Raw genomic sequence first — 25216 nt, 5'->3', positions numbered from 1 at the left:
CATCTCAATGAATATGCTCTCCTCCTAACGGCGTCACGAGAGATAGAGAGGAAACCTGGCGTCGAGGCACGCGATAGAGGCGACACCGCACCGCTCTCTCCGTCCACCGCCAGTATCACGTTCATCAACAGCAGCGGCGACGGCGCCTGTGCGACCTTGCAGTCGGAATTTCATCTCATCGCCCTCTCTCTCTCTCTTTCTCTCGCACGAAGTTCAGAGGGAGGCAAGGGAGCCGAGAAGACATATGAATCTGTTGGCTCCATATTGACGCGGATCGCTTCCGCTGTCGGGTGCAGAGGCGCGGTCACCTGGTCGCACGCTCCGAAAATGACCCGCTCACCCGGGCCCGAGCCGAATGTGGTCCCGCCTTAAGGCGCACCGCCGCTATGTCATTGTTTCATCTCCCCCTCCCCCCACCAACTGCTTACGGATGCATGGTCCCCCGACGAACAGGTTGCAAGCGCCGAGACGGCGACCACTCCGCACACATACACATACATACATACACATATACAATGGGGCGGACGGCGTGATCGGAATGCACAATTATTCCGGTGTCTCTCCTTTTCAGGAAAGCGCGCTTCTTCTTCTTTTCCTGTACATCTTCATTTTTATCATTCTGTGTCATCGTCCAATGATTATCGCCCTGGCATGGGCGTCGACAGTGGCATTCAATGGTGGCTTGTTTCCGGGCGTCTTTTGCGCTCGCGATGATCACAACAGCGCGAATTGGTCACTAGCGATTTACATTTTTGCTCCAAAGATCAGAAGAAGATTCATGAGATTCAGTAGAGAGTATTTGTGCTCGTAGGGTGCACGTCATATGTTTATTTTCCTCCGAGCGCCCGCCTCTGTATCCTCCATTCGCGGCTTCTCCTCGTGCACTTCTCGCCAACTTGAGAGTGGGTGGCGATCTTTCGTGGAACCGTGTATCAGGTGACATGATGAGAGAAAAGCGTTTCTAAGGTACAGATATCTTTTATCGTCAGATTCACGCGTAATGTGTGCTTACATCTTTGTACGCTACGCTACGCTTGATTCGGTAACTACTAACAGTTATTCACTCGATGTTCAGCCGTTGCTGGTAATCGACGTTTTGGCGTTTTATGTTGTGTGTGGCGGTATTGTGTTCTGTGGCTAAATTTTTTGTTTTTTTTGCTTTGGGCGTGTAATTGCTGTTTTGGATCTTGAGTATTTGAAGTGCAAGTTTTCTGTGTAGTTCCATAGCGGTGTCAGTAGTGTTTTGGGTTTTGTTGACTGAATGTTGGAATGATTTTGCCATGTCGTTAAGGCATTGTGTCATTGTTTTTATTTTTAAGTTTTCGTGAATGTAAGTGTTGCGGACGAACCAGGGGGCGCCCGTGATTGTCCTTAGTGTTTTATTTTGTAGTCAAAAACTGGGTGGGTAAAAAAAATCTGTGGACGTTCTCGTGACTTCCTCCCTTGAAGATGATTTTCGGCAGCGCGTGACGTTTCCTCGTTTCGGGCGGGCGCCACAGCTCCAATGACGTCACCAACTCATGAAGAGTGTTACGTTGTCTCCGACCGTTGACCGCATTCAACCCTTCTCCTCTCGAACCGACATTGACGCACTGCTTTCCGCTAAAACCCTCCAGTCTCGCTCTTATCCCGTCTTCGCCCGATGTATACATTGTGTCTTTCGCAGAGCGCTCTTCCTTTTTTTGTCAATCTCGTCCGCCACAGCTTCTCTCTTTCGCATTTTCTCTTCTTCTTTTGCGCCAAAACCGTTCGTCGGCACAGAAAAGGGCTGCACGAAATTTAGTAAACTTTCTTGGCATCTTTTGCGTAACTGCTAATGGCTTCTATGGTCAGAATAGACTGAAATAAAAACTTTACATTTTCTTTTGGGTATAAATGTGCATAATGAATACATATTTTTAGCCACTGGGTTTAACAGGTGCGCTACTCTTCGTCTTTGAGGGTTAGATAACAAAAGAGGCAACATAAAGATGGAAAAACGCTTTTATGGTCCACTGAATTTTATTATTATGTAACCTACCGCGGTTTCGATAGTTAACGTCATTGGATCATTCTCCAAGTGTATGCTTCAACATAAATACATGTACCTTTAAAAATATGCTTTATCACTTCAGTGTTTACAATCATCACTCGATATCCCCCTAATATCCTAAGTTCTATCTTCTAATAATAATTCTAGTTTCGCTACAAGAAGATCACTACCCCTCTACTTGCCAATGCATTTGAATACTTACTCCTCCTTCCCCTTGGACGTTGGAACCCATTCTTTCGCCAAAGCGGCCGCATTTCGTCTCCCGATGTCTTTTCGGAGAGCGCGCTTCTTTTTTTTACGATATCTGGGCTCATGGCCTCCCTCTTCCGCCATTTCCTTCCCTTTCGCATTTTCATTATTTCTCCTTTCCTTCGCCGAAATCCTTTGTCGGCACGGAAGAGAGATTCGCCGCACGGCCGATGGAGAAAACAGCAAACTCTCTCCCTTTATAATTTGGACGCGGATTCCGTGTGCTCGTCGTTGGCTCTTATTTTCGGCTTCAATCGATCTCCATGGCAATGGGAGAAGAGCAAGAAGAGAGGGAGAGAGGTCCCTTTCAGGTATACACACGAATATACGATTCACCGCACGCACGCACCCAGCAGAAGCAGTATCGAGGAGGCAAAAATCGCCGCCCCCCCCCTCCCTCCTCCTTCTCTTCTTTTTACTACCCCTCCCACCATCCGATTGAGGAGGAGGGGTGGCAGAGAGGGGGGGGTAGAGAGGGGAGCGATGTAAAGCAAAGGAGAGAAAGAGACCTCCCTTGCGCGCTCTGCCCTCTAACGGTCGAAAGGCAAACCATGTGTTCCTGTGTGAGGGGGGAGCCTCCCCTCCTCCTCCCCCCCCTCCCGTTCAACCCTCGCATATACAACAGCACGCGCCAAGGGTGTACAATCCTCCCCGCTAGGCAGTTCAAGCTGAGCCGGAGGGAGGCTTTCATTCCGAAGAGAAACTGCGCTTGCATCTCCCACCACCCGTCCCGTGTGTGAACGATTCGCGCGAACGATGAACGATCACACAGGCAAGGAATTGAATCATGTCGATGCGATCATGCTTTTCGGGCTTCCACCGCGTTGCTTGATGGCAACAGTTCCGCCAGAAAATTAGCCACCATCTCCAGGTCTAATACGACTTCAGCTAATTTGTCTGTAGAAAACGTCACTGAGTTCCTGAGACATACGTTTCCCATGCAAAACTTCACCTATGCTAAGACCTTAAGATGCTGGCGTGATTGGCGGCGAAACATCGAACAACAAGGTGGAATCCCGGACAAAGCATGATCACATAAACTATTCGCCGAAGAAACGCCTTCGCTGGAATGAAATCATGTCTTCATTCCATATCATCCTTCCAAGATTGATTCAACATTCTCTCGAATCCAAATGGAATCGAAAGGAAAGGATTTTCGCGTTGAGTGCGCGCGGGGGTTCAAAATATTGGAATGGGGAGATTTCAGAAGATCACGAGAAGACAACGCATTCACGATGCAATAAAACAAGATCGTTTCTTGTCAATCTTGTTTCCATAGAAGGCACCCTCATCTTTATTAACGTCATTCAAATTGAAGCGTCGGAACTAAGCGTATTAATAATAATAATATTTCTTATTACGCAAAAACATCAGAGTAAAAAGTAGTTATTATCCTGAGTTTTGTGAAATGAAGCAACTCAGGAGAGACGTGTGTGTTGTATTCCGTGCTCGGCAATGATAATTTTAAGCAAGCTAAAAGCTAGATAGATGATAGACAAAAAATGAGTGATAGGAAGAATAAATGAAGGCTCTCATAATGTGCACTTTGCGGGAGCAACATGGTGAAACTAATGCAGAAACAAGACGCTGATACATAAAAAACGGCACGGTAAGCTTAAGTAACCCAGTATCATATAGAATTTGGTGCATAAATACAGTGCAAATTCAATCCAGAAAAGTGATAAAGAACTCATGGAGTGTGTTACACACTTATGCAGGATATCTTCCATGTCGTTTTGTACAAATAACCGTATTCTTCAGAATATTGATTGCAGACATAAGAAAAATGTGCAATCAGTCGTCCTGGAGAGAGCCGCGATAAATGCCGTGCATGATGGAACTACTGTCACTCCGAATAGCAAGACAGAACGGCTGAACCGTACAGGAAGTATATTTTTAACATCGTCTCCGAAAAACTCCTCTCAGAATGCGGTGGATAAATTCAGCAATTCAATAAACTTGCGAAAATCGTGCAAAATCATAACCAGCCTAACTCGCCTGACGTATTTGTTCGCTACGCTGCATTGTTCAATGCAACAGCCCATCACAAATGCAGCCGCTCTGAGCCGTAATTTCAGCATTCGGATGCCTGTGTGTCTATCTTTCATTGTCTATCTGGTCTTATTAAAGTTTCTCGATATTTCCAATAGCATCATTATTTTCCATGTTCAATTCTGCGTTTTCCCCGTTCAAATATTTGCTTAAGAAACGCTTGAGAAGAGTGTTTATCACGTTTGTAACGAAAAAAGTGGCCATTTTTGAGATTGCTCCAGCAAAGCGCCGGACCCGCACCCCTATCGTACGTAACACATCGTTCGGATGGAAGTCATTTCTTTGCAACCAACTAACTTAAGTAATACCTGGTCTTGTTCAACTCAATTGGCAACTAATTGTAAACGTATCGGATACCGATTAAGCATCTTCGCATTTATCGCTAAACGTTTCAATTACGTCTCTTTTCCCAAAAAAAAGTGCAATCAGTAATTTATTTAAATGTGGGCAAAACGTAGACAGACACTCTGCAGGGTTTCGTTCTTAGAATGAGCGTTCATTCACGGTGGACGATTCGAAGAATCGAATCGTTGGCATGAGCTTAATCGAATGAGCCGAATCGAAATCCCACCCCTCTCAATCCCCTCCCGATTGTTGTGGGCGGGCGGCCGATAGATGGCGGCAGCGGTCTCCCTTCCCCGCCGCCAGGCAGCGCCACTCTCGCAGGCGAGCGGCGTCCCTCCCCCATTCCCTTCCCGGGGATTCGTGGAGGAGGAAGTGCCGGAGTCCCGTCGATCGCCGGACTTACAGAAACAAGTGTGTTGTTGTCTTCTTTGTGTGCGTGCGTGTGTTTGTGTGTAGTGTTTCTTCCGGAGTGTCAGTTACGCCTTTTCGTGAGGACGCTGCAAATATGCAATCGGATACTTCTTCACCCTAAGAGTTTGTGGGCCTGCTCCTTCGTCTACCGCCTGCATTTTCCCCGCATCCAGTGCAACTTAACCCAGTGCCTTGCGTTGCTAGAATTCTTGTCGTTTCCCCAAACAGCATGGCGTGAGCCCTCGAAGTGTCCGGGCAGTTGCTTATTTCATATTTCTCCTGCAGCGAGCTGGCTGCGGGAGCTTCACTCTTCGTTCGGGATTTGAGTTATTCCAGTGTTGTGTTTTCATCGTCCACCTCTGCTTTCCCGTTGAGCACTCTGAAGGCCTTCGCAACAGTGTCTGGATGCGCGCTGGTTGCCGAGCGACGACCCCCCGCCTTCCCCGGGGCCCCCCGGCCCTCGCTCTGGGGCCCGTCTCGCCCTTCGGGACCCCATCCGCCGCCGCCTCTTTGGGAGTGGTGCGTCTAGGCGTGATGGTTTGATGTCCTGGTGAGGCGAAGGCCCACGGGGGCTGCCTGCCCCGCCCCTCGCGGGCCCGCTTACGCGTCCCTTCAGTGATAGATTCTCCGCCAGTGCCATGGATTACCCCCGGACACTGCAGCCGGTCGCGAGTCCCAGCCGACGGCGTTGCTGCTGCCGCCGCCTCCACTTGGGCCCCACATTTCTCCTACTGCTCCTCGCCAACACCCATCCCGCATACGGTGAGTTCACGCTCTCATCAGTGAACTCGAATGAGTGAGGGGAGCTGCATGAAAACTGCTAAGAGCGAACGAATTAGACTGGAAGCCGATGGAAACTCGCGAGGATAGGTGCTAGGCTTCGATTGCTTGAGCAATTAAAAATGGATTATTTATGTTAAATATATATTTATATTCACTTCGACCTGAAGACGCCTGCTGGAATGCAGGAGAAACTGTTGTCACCAACGCAACCACGACACGGTGAATCCCGAAAAATACAGCCTACATTATTTATATTCATGTGTCCGTAAACAGCACATTTACGACCTTCACTACGGGAATTAAAATCAATAGAGAAGTATTGATTTTCACAATCGCACATACCTAGTATAAATGCTATTTACCGAGGCGGGGCTCGATCCCGCGAGCTTCGGTTTGGCAGGCGAGGAGAACATCATCTTAGAACCCCACTATATTTTTCTAGGTTCGACAGAAACGATAAATAAGGTAATTAAGTGTTCCATAACAATGAATGATGATCCCCCCGAAACAATAAAGGACTTGAGTCTTTATTGAATTGAGTCAATTGGCTTGGACTGAGAAGGCAAATATCTCCCACATTTCTTTTTTGTTGTAAACATCTCCCTGTCCGTATCTCCTCCCTCCCCACACGCCTATTAAGGCGGCTTGCGCGCTGGTAAGGAGGTAGTTGTAATCCATACTGCAAGCCTATTCATGTCATATGGCAGCATTTCTCCTATCGTATTATTGCACCCACATTTAAGGCTTTTTCATGATTGTCGGATATTTCTGGCTGAGAAGTCATTACTTAGTAGTCGTTGCGTTCCTTTGAACTGAGGTTTACTGAGGGGGGGGGGGGGGAGGGGGGAGTATTGATGGAAGAATATTTGAGAGGTTTCTGGGTGATTGTTGGCAGTAAGTTCATTTTTTAAATATCATTTGTCGTTTAGTTATAGGTGTGCCTTATTTAACTGGCATACATGCATGCCTTTTCCCAGTCGAGGTTCTCCCCAAATACGTACACCCTTCTCGCTTGCTATCTACCTTATTCTCGCAGTGCTGTCGTACCGTCCTCTTCATTGTGGATTACGATATGGAATAGGGATTTGGAGGAAGTCGGTGGCTTAGTTTTGATTTGTAATACTTGGTCTCACGATGCACGTGTAAAGTTTTTCTAGCGTGGGTTTTTGTGAGTCTGACCTGGGATTTAATCAACATTAGTTGCGGATGTCATCAGCTGGCTCGTCGTTATTATTTTGGCAATTCAAAAGAAATCTACGTGATCTGTTAGGAAAAGTGAAATCATCAGCCACTAAGTCATTTTAAGCATGAATGGGTCTCTATTGTTCTACCTGGATGCGAACTTCATCATTTTATCTTTTTGATCGAAGTATCTATATTTTTCTAACATCATCGTCTGCGCATTATTTTATCGTTGAGGTCTAATTCCTCGACCTCTTATTGGAACCTCTTTTCAAAAGTTAGTTGTGCTATTTCTGTCCCTTTTTGTACGCACCCAACACCTGCAGATTTCCCAGTGATATCTGAGTTCATAGTCCGTGGATATGCGTGTAAACGGTGCAGGGTGGTTAGAAGAAGCCGCTCCCTTTGCAGCTCATGAAGGGCGTCCCATCACCTCCGCCAACCACGATTAGGAGGTCTCCTTGTAGGACATCCATCCTATTCAAATATGATGTTAATTAACGGATCAGGATGATTGAGAAGGATATGATGCGGTGGTTTCTCTCGCGGATATCCGAGCGAGCCCTGTGGAAATAAGGGGTTCTTTCTTTATCCGGGGGCGTATGTATATCTGCACTCGTCGTGAGAAGGGAAAGTCATTCGCACAGCCTAATCGTGGTCGAACGCCCTGGGCGAATAATAATCACATCAATACTCTCCGATACGAAATTCTATCTCTCGAGTTGGAATATCTGTCCCTCATTCGATCCAAAAAAAGTAGAGTTCATCATGTTGAATCTCTTTCATTTTTGCGTTAATAGAAGGCACTCACACTTTGTACCGAACTAGAAGTTTATAATAAATTTGTTGTGCCAACGAACGGAGAATATTTCTGGTTGCAGCACGGATGCATCGCATTTGCGGTTATTTAGCTACGAAAGGGATGGAATCATCCTGTTTCTTTGCTGTAGCTTAGGCCTTTCATAAAAATGGTGTGCAGTTTCTTGTTATTATGCTCATTAGTGGGTATTTATTGATGCAAATGTGTAAACAATATCATTACCGCTTTCGATCGGTCTCTCTCTCGCCATTGCCTCGTCCTTCTCTTTTGAAGTGGTCATCCCTTTGCGATGAACGCCAAGTCAATTTGTTCGCTGTGAATTGCTGTTGCTACGAAACATGTGTTGCACTGCTTCGCTGGATTCCCGACTAACTGCGTGGGTTGCTTGCTTGCCGCTCCATCCTCTCTCTCCTCCGACGTTCGCTCTCTCTCTCTCTCTGGCCTGCTGCTGCGGTGAGTGAGGCCTCGAGACGACGGTTCCTGTGTGCGCTGCAGGTCGCACTCCGAATGTGTATGGGATTATTATTCGTCGAACCATCCACCTCGTCTTCTTCTTCAAGATCTTCTTCTTCTCCGACATTCGTTCGCTCGATTCTTCACTCCATTTTCTGGAAACAGCAGCTTTGATTATGTTGTCATAGTATCATTATCCTAAGATTCGGATGCAAACTGAAGCCCTACGTTTCTTCCTTGTTCCTCACTACATGTCTCCCTTCTCAATAATACACTCAGAGACGCCGAATTACAAAAAATATTGGGGGAGGGGGGCAAACCGGGGATCTCGCCCCGGGAAATTTTATAAGTAGTGAGTTTTAAGTTTTTTAAGCATTTTTAGAAGAGTCTTATGATCAACATTAGAACCCTGATAACTCAAATCTCGATATCTGGACACTCCGGGGAAAATCGACAAGCCTGACATTTTTTCCTCGCACCCATAACGAATTTTTGAGGGAGCTCGGGCCCCATCAAGCCCCATGGAGTCGGCGCCACTGAATACACATATCTATAGGTCTTCCGCGAGATATTTTTCCCTCTAATTTTCCCTTACATTGCCTATATTCCTCACGCAATTACATTCTGTTTTAAGGAGTATGCCCTATCCACTCTTTCTTGTCCTTATCTGGTGTATGCTGATCCACACATGTTCCCTGCCTTATCCCATTCTTCTGTATCTTGCCCCACCCCACCCCTATGTTTCATCTTAAGCACCATATATTCATGGCTTCCTGTCTTTGCTCGGCAGCTTTTTCGACTGTGCTAAGTTCCTTATCCGTCGAGTGCCCGCACCAATCTTTTCGCAATTATCCTGATTAGAGTGCTCTTGGAGCAGAGCGGCTTTTTTTCTCGTCTTAGGTTTTATGCTTTGGCTATACGACGCTCTCTGTCGCTTTGCTCCTTCCATCCCAGCGAATGGAGAATGTAAGTGAAACATTATTTCATCCTTCCCTTGAGTCGGATGTATGACAACATCTTACTCTCGCCCTCTTTGCTTCGTAGGTGCTAAAGAAAATATCTTTGAGATCAATAAATATTTTAGGCAGCCCAAAACCAATTATTGTTTCTAAAGAAGGATTGCTATCCTAGTTTTTTTTCACCATATTGGCGTCCTAATGTTAAACCTTTTCGTAGTTTCAATGGGAAGTTTCCGTTTCGCCCACGTGACGGCGTCCAAAATCGAGTCCAATTTGTATTCACAGTGGTTGGATTGTTTACGGCCGATCTCGTAAGCGTTTCCTTCCTTATTTTTATTGCGTGCATTCGTGCCTTTTCGTGTCTCGGTGATAGAGACGTGTGCACAGCTTTATTGCCCGTGGGCCCAGTCACGTGGGCGTGAATTCTGTCGTTCACGGTCATTGGCCGAACCCTCGTCGTTCCAACGGTGATCGTTTTTCACGATGGCTAGAGGTTTAATTTTGGGTGTTCCCCAAAGTCTATGGATAGTCGCAAGGCGTATATAATAGGGAGTGGCGAGGAACCAAATTAATAAGAATGAACATAATAGAATAGTGTGAACAAACGAGTCATCTTTAGCGCGAAATATGCTGTTATACTCCGTAGTATTTTTTTATTTATTTCCAACTTCCCCGTAAACAGCTCGTAGAGGCCTTTTGCAACGGAGGAATTAATAAAGCACAACACAAACATCCATGGCCAGGATAGGGACCACCTACCTAGGTGGGATTCGAACCCGCGACCTACGGTTTGGCAGACGAGGACTTTACGCCACCGAGGCCGAAAAAAAACTGTGTATAAACTTAAAAATCTAATCATATTACGATACGGGGTCATCTGCCTTAACCTAACCTTGCGTTTATTTTCCTCACCGATGCTATTACCTACTAGAACCACTAGGAATTAAGTCTGCAAAAAAAACCTTTATGCAATATCCTCTGCAATTTTTCTTCTCGTAAATAGCCAGAGTTTCGCCTGCTATTGGAAGTTATGTATGTTCATTCTAATCTCATTGATTATTTTTGGCAAAAAGTTGTAAATTTTTGGCCCCAATTAAAAAAAAGCTTCTTTTAAATATGTTAACATTTATTCTCGCCAATACTTGTGGAATATTTGAATCAATGGGGCTTACTCAAGGGAGAGAGAAAGCGGTCCGTGTAATGGAATACGCCCTCAGCGCCAATAGTCTCCCCATCCAAAATCAATCCTGGTCTTTTTTATGCGCGCTTCCTCATCACATCCCTCCAGGTTCCTTCCTTCCTTCCCTCCAATGTTCCATTGTGTTAGTGTGGTGGCCACTGCCGTGTTGTGTGGTCCACCCTTTTTAAAAATCCCCCCACCACCCCCACAAACCCTCCCCTTGCACCCCCGCGGGAGGGGCGGGATGGTGCAGCGCGGCTGTGAAAATATAAAACGGAGCGAGGGTTTTAAAATAAGGCTCTTCCCTCCCCTCCCCCGTGCATCTCAGTGCTGCCAACCGTCGCGTGCTCACGCCACCACCAGGGGTCGCTGACACCCCGCTCCCCCTCAATGGGAATGTGGCCGGCCGGGGGGTCGAAACACCAAACATCCATTTCGATTACCATTATATCTACATATCTACTTGGGCGTTTGGGATTTTTAAGGGTTAGGGGGTTTTATCATTAAGGGGTGCCTTGTTAAGCATGTATTACCAAAGCACCATTGTTATCACTCTTTTAATTGCAGTTTATAACAATCTTCTATATTATTTCTACTGTATAGATACCTTTTTCTCAACTTAAACGCAACCAAACTCTACAAATGAGGTACCAAAATGCACAGAATTTATCAGAGAACAAGCAACGGCATATCTTACTTCCGAAATATTGCTATTGTTTCCTAAAATTGGTTTTTAAATAATAATAAAACCGTTAACGGCGCACAAATTGATACATTTGTTCATTTGCAACAATATCTCGCATTCTTTAAATAACTTTTATCAAAATGCGGCTGATTCCTCATTCAAGTCTCCTGTTGATACGTAAGTATGAGTCATCATGTGCGTTTAACAGAGGACAGTGTAATTACTTCCAATGTTGTGTTTAAAGAGGTCCTCTGACCTCACTTTTATACATGAACATTCCAATTAAATTTGTAGATAAGGCCCTGCCTTTGTTTCTACATTTTAAAATTAGAAACGCACCTATCCCTCTGTGGACCTGCATTGAAAAGAGCGGGGGAAGCCCGCTGGGAGCGGGTGCATTACGCTCGTTAAAAAATTAAATGTACACAAATGTCCATGTCCGGAATAGGGGAAACACACCCGAAAGGGACTCGAACTCGCGACCTTCGGAGTCGTGGTCTCTCCCCGGCGCCAACGAGGCCGGCGATTTATGCTCTTAAAGCTATTGGTGTCAGCCACCCCTGAACCAATTTTGGTTCTGATAATGATGTATTCTAACTGTTATGACTAGTGAGTTAGCTTTTTATGACGACATTAAATGTGCATTTTTGATATTGGTCGTACATTCATTTCTCTACGCAAACGATTTCGACCCTTTCACGTCGTCTTCAGGTGGATGACTGAAAGCAGTCGATAGTCGTCTTGTGTCTCCGCATTCGTCTCCTTTTGAATACCTCTCCTGATTTGGGTGGATGGTTCGAATAGATTTTGGAGACGGGCGCATCAAATGGGAAACTCAAATTGAAAGTTTTCCTCCGAAGCAATCAATGAGAATGTGTTCGGCATCCAACGGCTCCACCCCCCCCCCCCCCCCCCCAGAGACCACTGGTTGTGAGCTTAGAACTGAAGGAAGGAAGTTGAGGAGTAGGGTTTCTAGAATGCATTCAGCTCGTAGTCCATTCCCCTAGGAATCGTTTGAATATTCCGTCGGCGTCTGTCTCTCTGCCCTGCGTCTTATGTTGATCTCCCGAATTCTCTCGTCGTTGCCGGAAGACTTAATCATTATTTTCCAAGCGTCTCTCCCCGTTTCGATCCCAGCGTGCACCGCGACAGGCACAAAGAGAGCACGGGTCATGGAGGGGGGAGGATAGGATTGGCTGCGTTCGGTCGCTCTTCATCTGTTTCTCAAAGACTCACTTAAAGAGTGGCAATTCCTCTAGCTCATGTGTAGGAGACGCATTTCTCTTGTAACACTTACCTTACCATCTTGATATTTTTAGTGTTGGATAGACCTGAATCAACTGTATCTCCAATGAGAAATCATAACGCGTAGAAAAATAAAATGGTGATTTTTTTCAAATTCAGGATGCAGTTAAATGCCAACTAGGATGCACCCTGAAAATTTAAACGAGATAGCATTAGTTTTGAGTGACTGGTATGTCATCGGAATTTAGACGCGAGGAGCGACTGTTGTGCCCCCTTTGGAATGCGCGGTGGGTGGCTGCAGCTCACATTTATTGTGACGGCCTAGTGGAGAATTCTCCATTTGATAATGTCCATGCTCATCTCGTTTGGGGCGGGAGAAGTAAACGGGGAAAACAAAGGGAAGAAGAGTGGAATGTGAGATGACCTCCTTCCTTTCCGGCTTCGCCTGTGTGTTTGCATTGGCTGCCATGTGGAATGTTCAACGCCCACGCCCCAATCACACAACTCGCGACAAAGTAATCCTGCGACGAAAACTGCGGTCTTTCTCCCCCAACCGCTCGCTAGTCGTCCTCCGAGCTGGCCGGCCTCTTTTTGACTTACTCCCTCCCTTAGATCTCATAAGGACGGAGATAAAGTTCGCAGTTGAAGCCGACGACGTGTGAGGACCCGCTTTTTCCGTCTCGAAGGAGATCTCGGTCTCAAAATGGTTTCTTCTCTTCGATGTTGATTTAACGAGCAGTCTTAGAGACTTTTCGGGTGATTTGAAGCTTATATTCACCGTCTCATCTACCCATTACTTTAGATTCCTGAGAATGTCATGAAATAGCTATCTGTAGGTTTGAACACAGTGTATTTTTGATAATTGACTTTAGTAAGTGGAGCAGTTCAACTATTTGGGTTTAAGAGTAGAGGAATTAGGTTACAACAGTGAAGAAATCAGTAAGAGAATTGGGTTAGCAAAGGAGGCCTTCGTGAACAGAAAGGAGGCTATGAGAAGATCGTAATGTAACAGTTAAATGAAAAGGTTAATAAATAGTCTGATCTGGAGTGTGGCGCTTTACGGTGCAGAAACGTGGACACTTAGGAAGGAGGACGAGAGAGGACTGGAGGCATTTGAGATGTGGGTGTGGCGAAGAATGGAGAAGGTGAAGTGGACGGAGAGGAGGAGGAACGACGAAGTGCTGGAGATAGTGGGTGAGGAGAAACAGTTTCTAGGTGAGATACGGAGGAGACATAAGGTATGGATGGAAGGAGTGCTGAGCGGGGAGGAGATGTTGAAAACAGTGTTAGAGGATAGAATGTTGGGTAAACAAGGGAGGGGAAGGAAGAGAATAGGATTTTTAGATGGACTGCGAGAGGTTTTTGTGAATTGAGGAGGGATGTCCATGTTGGGAGGGCAAATAGGTCGAACGAACTCACGAAACACTCCTACATAAACCTCCTTACCCGGTGGGATACCTTTTATATAATAATAATAATAATAATAATAATTGACCGATAATAACTGTAGCGGTGGGCCACTCATGTAGCCATTTAACTCGAGCCAAGTTTTGATAATGCTTGTGGCGAGAATCAGATAGACCGGAAAGAAATAAATGCAGTCTGAAACGGTTCCCTCTTTGATTTTATTCTTTTAGGAAAAAGTTTGGGTGGAAAAAATCTTTTTAATGAATTAACTGTGCATGCAGTTGTTATAATGTTCGTGTTTGAGGTGAATGCATTTTCATTTGCGGCACATTTTCCTATTTTCTGCTCTCTCTGATATTTAATCTAAATTGATTGTAGCGATTGATCCTGGACGAAATGTGTCAGTAGTCGATTCTAATTACCTAATCGTCGAAATGCAGTTCGTTGTCATAGGCGTCCGATTTATGATCATGTATGGAGTGCAGTCGTCTTTTTTATCTCTCTCTCTATCTTTACATGATATAATCAGAAATAGGTGTCGTGAGGAAAAAATCAACCAGATTAGGAGTAATTATTATACAAAATATTAATTTTTGATTAAATAAATGTGAATCTGTTTAGGATATAGGAGTTGCTAACAGCTTATCAGAATTACCTTATAATTATTCGTGCCGACAATTTAATATTAAAGGTGACGGAGGAAGGCTGTATTTATCTGTGTAAATTGAATGTCAGGAATCATGTGAAATGCGATTACCATCAGAAAATAAAATTTATGTTCAGGGGCTTTTTTCCTTTTCTGATTGGAATACAAAATATTCTAGAAAGAAGCCTTCATCGGCAGATCATGTATTCGTTCTTATTGGCTATGAGAAATCAATAAATCTTTAAAATAATTATCCACTCCTCAGAGAGTGTTTTCAGATGTTAAACTGATTGGCCGGGAGCAACCAGAGACTTGGAGTTTACGAGGTAGCCTTGCATTGCTTGAGAATTTAAGAACAGATATCTTTAAGAGAATATCGCCTCAGTACCTTGCTACATTTCCATGTCCGACAGAAACTATAAATCAGGACATATTTTGTCCAACGGATAGTTCCTAGTAGTTGTTATTCCCCGAATAGTAAAGGACCTTAATAAGTGGTAGGTGGGACTCAATAGACAAATTCAATTCAATGCAATTAGTTTATTATCGTGGGCCATTTGGCCCATGAGATAATTTACAAGTGCACAACAATTCAGTTAAAATCATTTGACAAAGGTTCAAAGAAAAAAAACACTACATCAAAACAAGTGAATACAAAAAATAGAGAAAAAAAACTAAAAGCAAAATATAAACCTACACAAGCATATAAATACAATTGCATCTTGAATGCGGATACCCGGGTATCTAGCCACACAACATTTTCATACATATTAAATACATTTGAAACAGTATCACAATTTATTCAAAGAAAAATATTCAGGTGCAACAGAAAAACGTAGGACCAATAGAAAATTATATCTTGAATACGGAATATATTATCCCCTCATCACATCAGTACTCAATCATATCAGTACGGCTAGTTACACTGGAAATTGCCATGAACTATCATTAAACAACTCATATACTTTATTCATAAATACATGTATTGATGACAAATATATCCACATCTGCCATTTTTTATTATTTAAAGGCTGCTGTCCTTCCACCCCCCGTCCTTTGATGCAGCTCTTGGTGTAGTACACACATGTACATGATCTGTAGTACCCAATAGGGAAGTGCACTAGTGTTTCAAATGCACCAAACACATTTTTTAAATTAGAGTTCAGAATAACATAATGTCGTAAAACCACAGTTTAAATCCTAATAGTGAATACTTGATTCGAGATGACCGTCTGAAATATGGAAAAATTCAAAGGCCGCGAAAACGGGTGTCCATGTTGAATATTGGCCGTGACGTCACAAGGCAGTAGCAGAAGGCAGCTTCTACACCGCTTAGTTCTACCACTATTATTGCATAGAAAAAATACAGAATTTGAGGGTATCCGTTTTTTGCTGTCATAAAATATCTTCAGATTATATATGTGGCTGCTTCTCTTTTGAGTAAACGACTTCATCATTGCGTAATATATTAATTTTCATTTACGTGTCAACTTCAAGTTTGGAAAGAGTAGTACGAATAGCACATTGAATCTTTAATAAATGTATGATGGCATTTTTTTTCGCTGGGTATATTTTGGCACAATGCTGTTTATCATGCCAAAACCTTTTTTGTAAGAACCGAGTCAAACTAATAAACCTATTTCAGACGTTTGCTGCAAGACTTATTCGTTGCGTATGTATTCACGCCGGCCGCAACGTTCGCCCTTCGCTACTAGAATCATGGGATGTTAGCCTTATTTCCGAGCTGGCTGGTTGTTGCAATGGTTCGCTGTCCAGGATGGGTTCAAGAAAAGATAATCTTGGTTGGGAGAAGGAAAATTCCAACGATTTATAAATGGTATACCAAACTTTGATGTATTTATGGTTACTGAATTTTTGAATAAGGAGGACAGGTTCAACGCTCCATAGAAATGCGAGACGTTAAGGCTAACAAGGGGAGACCGCGTACCTTGCTGCATCTTTTTCAATTAGGGCGTTAGTTAGGCTGTAATTAATTAATTTTCATGCATTACTTTTTACAAGTTATATATATAAATTCAAAATATCCACTGTCTCGCAATGGGTCGGATGGGGTAGTGGTAGCGTGCACGAGTGAAAGGAAATATGTTACCAGAAGGACAGTGGTTCAAATCTACGTCATGGGATTATTTTATGTTGCCTTCATTGTGATCATACGGCGTCTAGTTTATCATTAATTGTAATTGCAGCAATCATTGACATGAGACAATTTTTTATCGTCATTATGGCGTTTAGGTATTTTAGCAGTGTCATTACAAACGCCGAGATACGATGACTACAAGGGTTGGTGTGCGCTAAAATGTTAATTTTTTCTTTGCTTATACTGACCAACTTCCACATTAAAAATGAAAACCACTCTTGCAAGAGCACATACCATTAAAGGCTCGCGGCAAGCAACAATATGCGTACAGGCATAATTAATAAGAACACAAAGCGAATATAAAATGCCATATATCTCGAACACTTGTAATTCACATTACTCCAAAGGGAGTTTACTTACTCAGTACATACCTCAGTACCTTGTACTCAGTACCTACCAGTTTACCTCAGTAGCAGTGCTAAAAGAACCATTCTGAAATATAATTTCAACTAACAAATATGATGAAATAAAAGTTGATAACCCTGGACCGGGCGCGCTGGCGTATAAAATACGTCAATCTTTGAAAACCAAGGATTTCGACATTGTACGTACATTCTGGGCTATAATGGTCTCGTGTGTTCTTACAATGTACTTTGACTGCCTATATTGCGAGTTTTCAAAGTTCGAGGTGTTGTAGCTAATTTTTTAGATCGGCAAGATGAACCCGTCACCAGTGGAGTACAAATTACGCTGCGCGACCTGCCGTGTACCTTTATATCTGTATCACCTATAAATGTACTAATTTCAACAAATAAAGATAAACTTTAACAAAAATCGTTTGTTATCATATACGCACATATCATGGGCAAAGTACGCATTTTGCCCGGTCGTGTAAAAAAACAGTCGCGCCATAATTCTTTAACCAAACTACTTTCAGTTTATAAATTACGTAGGTCTACGCGGAAGATGCAATATTTTGACTCAACACACTTTCTGATGTGACTGAGGTACCTATTAAGTAAATTATTATAATATAAATATCAATTTGATCTTACAATACCTTCAAATGATCTTAAAAACAGAATATCATCGATAGGTAAGAGTCAGGAGTAGCCTTGAACCATTTATTCCGTATAGCTTGTGCTTAAGGCACGGGAATGAATATCTTCTCCAGGCTTTTGTTTCGACGTCGAGATGAAATTTGGAACAAAAAATCATTTATAATTCTATTTTGAATTCATGTTTTCGATACTAGACGACATTTTTAGGAAGCAAACTCCACCGATTCCCGGAAACTCTCGCCGCGCTAAAGAAGGCGACGGAATACAGCGATACTCCACTGGTGACTACTGCCTTGTGACGTCACATCTCAATCAAGATGGAGGCACTGTGTTTCAGCGCAACATGAAATTTTCCGACTTTCAAAACGTTTTAAAGTGCATACCCCAGATGCAGAAAATAAAAGTGACTATACTAATGTTTCTTTTTTAGGCTAAACTTTCAAATTCAGCAATAAAAAAAAATTAGTGCACTTCCCTATTCAGGAGATCAACGTCGTTGTAGATGGTGGTTGTGGGTTTTTCCCTCCTCACTCTACTCCTACCCTCCCCCACCACCACTTGGGAGTCCCGCGTTATTGAGTGTACGTTTCAGAAGTCCCCCTTCCTCCCTCTCCTATCCGATGCGTTGGGACTGGCGCCTAGTGAATACGGGGGATGCGCGCTGCGTCCATCATTCACGACGCCCTCCAACTCCAGACTAAACTCCTCCCTTCGAACTAACTGTCTCTGGCCCGAGTGTGATCGTGCATTCATTCGGCTCGTTGCCAACCGAATGCTTACGCTGGAGTTGAACGCTGTTCTGTTGGCACTGCCGTCGTCACCATCGGCGTGCTTATAAACTCTTTGCGCCAACTCTTCATGTTTTGCATGAATTCTTCTTTCCTGTCGACCGCACTCTGACTATTATTTGACCGATCTGTTATTAATTTCGAGCTCTCCCTGAGCCCTCGTCTTGGAATTTTTTGAAGTGCAAGTAGAAAAGAACTTTGTCAACAGTTACCTCAATCTCGATCATAAGTGTATGCGTCGGAGAAAACACCACGGTAAGATGTTCGAGTTTATTAAAAGGGCCAATATTAGCCGGAGTCTAGTCTATTCGTGTCGTCGTCAATCCTAAGACAAGTTTGACGCAGCTCTACTCTTAATTCTCCTATCTGGAAATCTTTTAATGCCTACATAATTCTTCTGCTTTGCATTCTTCATCTGTGTGTGTCATTTGAAGCCACCCTAAATCCTTCCTCCCTTCCACCTGTCCTTCAACGATAATATTCATCATTCTATGGCATAATTAGTTGTTTCAGGCGTGACCTTATGCAATTTACTTAACATAGTGAAAAGTAAATAAAACTGGTAATTACACGTAAATATTTAATGTAGGACCTAGGGTTTCGACGTGGTAAGTCATCATCTGGTACAAATGCACAGAAGGCAGAGAATAAACAGTCATACGCAAAATTAATTCAAAAAATCTCAAAAACACAAGGATCTGAGAAGAGGGTCAAGGGTTGCAATTCCCTGGGCCAAAGAGTTTGGCCAAATAGGGGGGGGGGGGGGAATGGGTTTAAGAGCATGGAGAGGATTTGGGATATTCGTACTTTTTCCCCACCGTTCCGATTTTTTGAAAAAGTTTTGTTTGTGAGTGTTTATTCTCTATATTGTGTGCATCTGTACCAGTCGAGGACGTGCCACGTTGAAACCCTAGATCCAACATTAAATATTAACGTGCAATTACAAAGTTTTCTATTCATTTTTCCTTTGGATCTCATAATGTGGCCGATTTAATTGCCCCGTCTTCCACCTGAGGTTTTAAGAAGACTTTTCCTACACTTGATAGAACTTCCGCACACGGTCAATCCAATTGATCTCTGTCATTATTACATCTACTTCATATAACTTGGATATTTCATGAAGGTAGCAGTTATTCGTTAGCAGAAAAGTTTTAACTGAGGTATGCGTCACCGAAAAAGACCTGTCGAGCCGGAGGTGTGCTTCCTCTTAAACGATATTTTGTGTCCCCTTGTGAGAAGACATAAAAACGTGAGTATCAGTGTTAGTTTGACCCCGTTGTGTACTGTTCAGCACCCGATGTGTTTATGGTTTCAGCCGCTGCTCTGCTGCCAAGTGGGTTGCGGAATTTATTTTTTCGGGGGCTCCGCTTCACCCATCGAATCTCTGGAATTCTAATGTTACCCGGGGCACCGTTCCAAAGTTCAGAAGTTTAACCTTAGGGAACAGCGATCGGACGGCAGTGGAATGTGGTCAACTGCACGCCTCCAAATGATTGCGAAGGAACGTGGAAACACTTCCAAACGATGTCCCGAAACACTTTTTGATTCTCCGGAAACAAAAAAGTCGATTTGCCACTTGAAAGCGAGGATTTATAGTTCCAGCGAGCTATACTCCGTTCATGCTTGAGGTCAGGTGCCTGGATTTCAAATTTAAATTTGAATTCGTATTCGCTAGTAGCTGTAGCATCTTGAGTGGACTCATTCAATATTTTTTATTTGTCTATTGTGGTAGATATTATTTGAATATTGTAGTGCATAGCTAGAATTTTTTAATGTGCTGGTAATTTTTTTTATCATCAATAGTCTGAGCCTGATGTTCAACTCTGAAGCTAACTTTCTGTTCTTGAATGCTTCTAATCTAAATCTACATCTAAATGATACACGGCGTGCCGCCTCTAGGATGTGAGCAATTCTCCGCTACATGCACTGGGCGTCTTGCGCGTGTTACTACAGTTGGACGTGCAATTACGTGGCAGAGGTAAACTCCGTATCCTAGCAATATTCTCCCAATCATCCTGCTACCTTCGGAAGTGCTTTGGTCCAGATGGACGCGTGTCACCCGCGCCTTGTTTAGTAATGAATTAAAATTATTCACAGCAACGATCTGCATTGTTGTGTTTCTTTTGCATCATGCCATTAATCAATACACTCTTTCCCGTCCGCGGAATCGAGTCTAGTTATTGCTGTCCTATAGTAATCGTTCCTCTGGTCGTCTGGGATGGATCCGTCGATTCGTATCGGATGTGGATTTCGCTGTGCTAGACCGTGCTATCGGGCTCGTTAGAGGACGAGGCTGCTTTCTATCCCATTCTATTTATTCAGGGGAACGGGAGATGTTGGTTTTACGACGCATCGGTGTATACGTATATCAATGATATCTATGGGATGGCTGTTGTAGGTGGGATAGTCCCTTTGCTTTCCCCCAGAGGCCGATTTCAGACACGCCACATCTATCTATCTGTGTCCACGACTGCCTGTGGATGCGAAGGGAGCGAGCGTGCGTCGTTCGTCGCGTAGGGAACTTCTTTTGTTGTCGCTGCACGTGGCGCCTCCCTTCGACGACAGCGGGAACGACGGTGGGTTTGGAAGGGAGGCTGAGCACAGCGAAACGGGGGGGGGGGGGGATGCGGGGGTACAGCAGGGGAGAGGGGGACTCGTCGTGATCCTAATTGCACGTCTCTGACAATGACTGAATGTATGCAGGATCTTTTGTGACTCATTTCTGTGGGCTTCCCCCCCAAACAAGTGACTATCTGAAGGACGTGCACGGCCACCAATGACTTTTCGACGAATCAATAAATGAGAGTACGTAGTCTTAAGCTGTTCCGATTTTAATGTGTTTGCAAAATACAATTTAGACCAAATTTTCAGATTACCAGAATATTTATTTGCATGCAGATTTTTTCTTATTTTCTGTTTGTTTTCCTCCTAGATATCTTGAAGAGCATAATTACGTTTCCGCGCAGTATTTACACAATCAGTTTTATCCGATTGACCCCGCGTTTCGTGTCTATTCTCATTGGTATTTAACGGACCTTTTTGAAGCGATATATGCCAGTATTTCATCTAGATACTGCTTCAGAGGTCTTCCACCGGTTTAGCGTCAGATATTAGTACCTATCTTTTTGTTCGTTTTGTCTGCTCGCCTTTTAATTTAGTCTAATATTTAAGTTTACTTAGTGCAATACTTTAGTTAATATTTCAGTGCATATTACTTATCATGGGAACTGCCGGCGTTGAGTCTATACGAAACTAGCGGCATGTCTTCGATACGTCGCGTCGTATCCATATTCGTCTAAATAAATTGTGTGGAATCACTCGGGCGTTCAGAAAGCGTTACACAGATGTTGAACGAATCTGACTGGAAACCATTAAAGACCAAGAGGCTACGCGCTTACACTGCTTGAGCAACTATCTTTAAGAACTACAGGGTGAATATCACTATATTTTCAGGTCAGACAATAGCAATAAGATAGGAGAGATAGTTTGTCGGACAGATAGGTATAGGTATCCCAATGGAGGACTTCAATAAATGTTAGGAGCAACTTTTCTTCTATGCAATGCTCACTTTCTTTTTTTTTTTCGTTGACGGCCTGTGTTCACTAGCATCCACCGCAAAACGCCTATTAAGGTGGCTTGCGTTGCAGTTTGTGGATGTAAGTGAAAATCCACGCATTTCAGTCTCAATTTATACCACATTCTACCAAATCACGCCCGAGACAACTGCTGTCAGCCACATGTCCACACTACGTGCGAAAAAATTCGTGAGTTTAGGACAGTGTTGTTTTCCTTCTCGGACTGCTCTTATTTTATAATCTGCAGATTTGGAGAGGTTACGAGTGTAGCATATTTACTCGATGGAATGATTTCGATAATGAAGCGATCCATTTTCAAGGGAATGGATGGTATTGTTGAGGACGAAGCACTTCTTCGTATATAGTATCGGATGTGTTGGTGTGTCTCGGAGAGCGAGGTTTTGGGGGGGAGGTCCCGTGGAGAGAGGGAGATTCGACACGGGGGTGTCAGGATGGGGGGGGGGGGTCACGTGTGGTTGCAAATGGGGGAGGTGCATCACAAGAGGGAGGGTAGGAAGGGGGTTACGGATGAAAACTAAGCCACGAGGGATTTGCGGTATCTATCGGCCGACAGTGCTTCCATCTAGCGAGCGTCCCCTCGTTCGTTCGTGTTGGGGGAGGAGGAAAAATCTGGTGGGGTTGGTTGTTCAAAACCCAAATCAAATTTAACGGATAGGAGACGGGAGAGCGGTCTAATCGTACGGATTCCAGCGAACGTCTCTTCGGATCCCTCGCAGTTTTGTCTCTTTTGGTGACGGATTACGCATTTAAAACTATCATCTTGATATTGTCAGGATGTGAAGAGTGTGTCTTTGCAAACCTTTGCAAGTCTCTCAAGCATTAAATGTGAGTGAGTGGATATGGAAGTAAGCTTTTCACGTTTGAGAAACAGTGAAAATAGGGTGGTTTCCTATTATTTTTTAATTGCCTAAATCGAAAGATTATTACTCCTGGAGTACGCATTTCACGCTCTTAGATTTTCGAATGACGATATCTATTTTTCGCGATAAAACGAAAAATGAATATTTTCAAGCGTGCGAAAACGCGACGGCTAAGTAGGAATGATGGGAAAAGTCCGTGTGACGTATTTCTGGTTCCAACTGCCGCCCTGTGAGGTGTCCTTGAGGCGAGGCTTGAGCACTGATACGACGCAGGATGCTAGCAGGTAGCGCTTGGCTTAAATATAGATTAATACTACCTTATCAAACGAAGGAAACTTTCCGACCTAAGACAATTTTAATAAGTGATTCTTAAGAGATGTTTCCCTGAGCTCTGTGCCTCATGCATGCATTGGTAATCTCAGACGATGTAAAACTCCTATCTACTCGTACAGAAACTAGATCCCTGTGACGTCACGTGGAGTAGCATCGCATGGGCGCCAATCTGGCCTTTTTCAAATGCGGTTAAAATTGACTAATGCCATTCGTCCGAACTGGGATTTCTAAAACCAAATAATTTTTATATTATGAAAGCCATAATGATGGGTAACGTATAGCAATCAATGCATTTCGTTTTTTTTGTGAAGGAAACTAACCTATTGTCCAGTGTCTGGGATGCGTGCTCTGAAAATGTCATGATATGATAATACAGGTTCTAAGCGACACGCAAGGAGACGGATCCATTGGGGAATGCTTGGTCCCCTCTGGAGTGAGCGAGGCTGGATCGGCGCTTGTGGGGCGATAGATAAGGTTCAGGTTCAGGTGGATTTCGCATCGGAAGCACACGGAAGAGAGCGCCCTCTATCCAAGGGCCCCTCCCCACTTGGCTTGCATTCTTCTCGACCGGAGTGGAATGGGAAGGTCCCGGGTGAGGAAGGGGGCACTGTGTCTTAGAATGGAAGTGGAGGTGGGGGAGATAGTAGGCAAAGGGTGTCAAATGTCATCTCGCTAGCCACCCGATGCTTTTGAACGAAGACAAAGCATTGGTTATTCACCCGAAAGATCTAAATCCAATTGAGATTAATTCGCGATGTCAATTGATGAATTCGTATTGCCAATAATAATTAAACTTTTTAATGGCACTGTTTTAGTGTCCAAATTGATTGGAGGAAACCGCTGGCATACCTCGTTAGTCGAAATTGCAACATGTAGTCAATATTGTAGCTTGGAAAATTTGGATTTTAATCTTTTGTCATTCAAGTCCATAAACTCATTATCACATTATCAGTTACCAAACTATCGTAAACGAAAAGGTCTAATGAATATTGATTTAGTTTTTTTCTGAATTACGCAGCATACACCTAATGCCATTAGATTCATTGTTTATATTGTCATGAGAGTCCTGGAAAGTTATTACATTTTATCGAATTAGAGTGTGCAGTAACCAGTGGCACTAGAACTTGGGATTGAGGGAATAACGGAGATACAACCTGGAATAAAGATATGGTATTTCATATGTGTACACAGCAGTTGGGCGTATAGGAAATTTCTATGACGAACTTGGTTTAATATTTTCATGATTTCGTGAATGCATCGTACATCGTTCAGTATTGTTTCACAAAATTAATTTGGTCGTTTAAACAGTATTGATGATCACTATTTTTACACTTTGATTTGTCTGGATTACTACACTTTTAACAAAAACATCGTCAACCAATGAAAACTGTTAAATTGAGTTCGACTTCAACAATGTCGATCTAAAGACGCCGCTGGTACTCCGGTGCGAATCGAAGTCGGGTGAGTTGAGGGAAGTTCAGATAAAATCACTTCATTACCTGCTATTAGCTTCTTTTATTCGGTATACTTACCGAGGTTGATAGTTCATGCCATATTGAAAGGTAACTGGTCATTTCGATTTTCGATGTATCCGTAGATTCATGATTAATCAACGAATGTAATTTCATATTGAAAGCAATCCTCTAACTAATCGGCCGAAATACGTGGCATAGTCATAGTATTAAGTATGAAATAATTGACATTTCAATGAATGTTAGTTCTAGTTATGAATGGGTACAGAGTGTTTGATGTGCGTGCACGTTGAGCTGCTGTTGTGCTCGTTGCGATGGGTGAGGCGAGAGTCATCGTTTTGCTAACCAAACATTTTCGCCGCTGAAGGCGTTGGAGGGACTTCTCTTGACTGAGTATTTTAAGCCCTTAAAGCGAGCACAATGCATGGGGCGACAGGGGCCCTTGCCCCCCCCTCCGTTTAGCGCCCCTTTTAGCCCTACATCGCCTCGGGGCCCCCCTCCCCAACCTAAACCCCCCTGTCATTTTTTGTCTCCCCCCTATCTCATTCTGTAGGATGAC

At 43.6% G+C, this 25216-nt stretch overlaps 1 protein-coding gene across 3 annotated transcripts in view; it reads left to right on the top strand.

Annotated features, from left to right (window-relative positions):
• The first annotated feature begins 5035 nt into the window (after positions 1-5035).
• The window catches only part of LOC124154678 (roundabout homolog 2-like), a 541903-nt gene continuing 521722 nt past the window's right edge, over positions 5036-25216 (top strand). For all 3 annotated transcript variants that reach the window (XM_046528550.1, XM_046528549.1, XM_046528548.1), the window contains exon 1: positions 5036-5851. In XM_046528550.1, the coding sequence (XP_046384506.1) occupies positions 5728-5851 (124 nt within the window). In that variant the 5' untranslated portion in view covers positions 5036-5727. The remainder of the gene's footprint in view (positions 5852-25216) is intronic.

Source organism: Ischnura elegans, chromosome 2, assembly GCF_921293095.1.
Source record: "Ischnura elegans chromosome 2, ioIscEleg1.1, whole genome shotgun sequence".
In the NCBI taxonomy this organism is placed as follows: domain Eukaryota; kingdom Metazoa; phylum Arthropoda; class Insecta; order Odonata; family Coenagrionidae; genus Ischnura; species Ischnura elegans.
Note: the sequence above shows the minus strand (reverse complement) of the source record. Positions and strands in the feature narration are given on the sequence as shown.